This window comes from Colobus angolensis, unplaced genomic scaffold (assembly GCF_000951035.1).
Source record: "Colobus angolensis palliatus isolate OR3802 unplaced genomic scaffold, Cang.pa_1.0 Scaffold85, whole genome shotgun sequence".
Classification (NCBI taxonomy): Eukaryota; Metazoa; Chordata; class Mammalia; order Primates; family Cercopithecidae; genus Colobus; species Colobus angolensis.
This window is the reverse complement of record NW_012122376.1, coordinates 9663638-9664606: the sequence shown is the minus strand read 5'-3', so window position 1 is coordinate 9664606 and position 969 is coordinate 9663638. Positions and strand designations below refer to the sequence as shown.

The following is a 969-nucleotide window of genomic DNA, read 5'->3' as shown; positions in this document are numbered from 1 at the left end:
GACCTCAGGTGATCCGCTGGCCTCAGCCTCCCCAAGTGCTGGGATTACAGGCATGAGCCACCACGCCCGGCCGACAAGCAGTTTACATACTTATGGGAAGGACCCAGCAGACACAGGCTACAAAGCACAGCCCTGAGGAAGCAGAGAGGGGCCCAGAGCCTGGAACTCGTGCCTGGCACGGACGAAGGATGGGTGTGGGTGTGGATGTAGGGGCTCCACTGCTGACCTCAGTTTCCTGGCGGAGCAGGCAGGGTCCTTTGCCAGAGAGGAGAAAGGAGACACTGGGCAGAGGGCAGCAAAGGTTTTAAGCAGCTGTCTAGATTGGAGGACACTGAGTAAGGAAACAAGATTGCTTTTGGGGTCGGAGGCCATAAACAGCGCCCCAGGGGTACGTGTTCCACTTGAGATGGCCTATCCATTGAACGCCTGTGTCCTGGGCACGGTGCACTCTGTTTTTTCTTCAAATACTCAACTTGAGACAGGTTTATTAGGTAATTAGTGATTTCATAGTATCCTTTCGCAGGCCGATCCCCACTCCAACCTTCTCCTTAGCAACCCCAGGGATGTCAGACGGGGCAGCCTCCCACTGTCTTCTCCAGCCAGCCTTAAACCCAGACATGCCAGCCTGGGAGTGATCTCAGTGTGGAATTTTAAGCCACCTTGTCAGCACAGACACCTCTGGGGTCCCCAGAAGACCTCTGGCAGAGTTCTCTAAACCGAACCTGAAGAGGTGAAGGTTTTCAAGCAGGAAGCACAGAAATTCACCGAAACTCATGTCTACACCCCTCTGTGATAAAAGATTTCTGTTTCTTCTGTTGAAGGCTGCATTTTCTCTTCACGACTACAGCACTGTATCTGAAAAATAGTTAAATTCACAATATTTCTATTGATAGTTTTTCTTGCCTTAGAAGCCAAGTTTAATAAATCATTTTCTGAAAGCCACCATTTCACAGTCTTATCTTTTTCAAT

At 50.1% G+C, this 969-nt stretch overlaps 1 protein-coding gene across 2 annotated transcripts in view; it reads right to left on the bottom strand.

Moving 5' to 3' along the window:
- Window positions 1-452: 452 nt before the first annotated feature.
- The window catches only part of SFXN4 (sideroflexin 4), a 25692-nt gene continuing 25175 nt past the window's right edge, over window positions 453-969 (bottom strand). For both annotated transcript variants that reach the window (XR_001000469.1, XM_011930270.1), the window contains one exon: window positions 453-855. Coding sequence is in view for 1 of the 2 variants with exons in the window: in XM_011930270.1 (XP_011785660.1) it covers window positions 778-855 (78 nt within the window). In the remaining variant the exon portion in view is untranslated. The remainder of the gene's footprint in view (window positions 856-969) is intronic.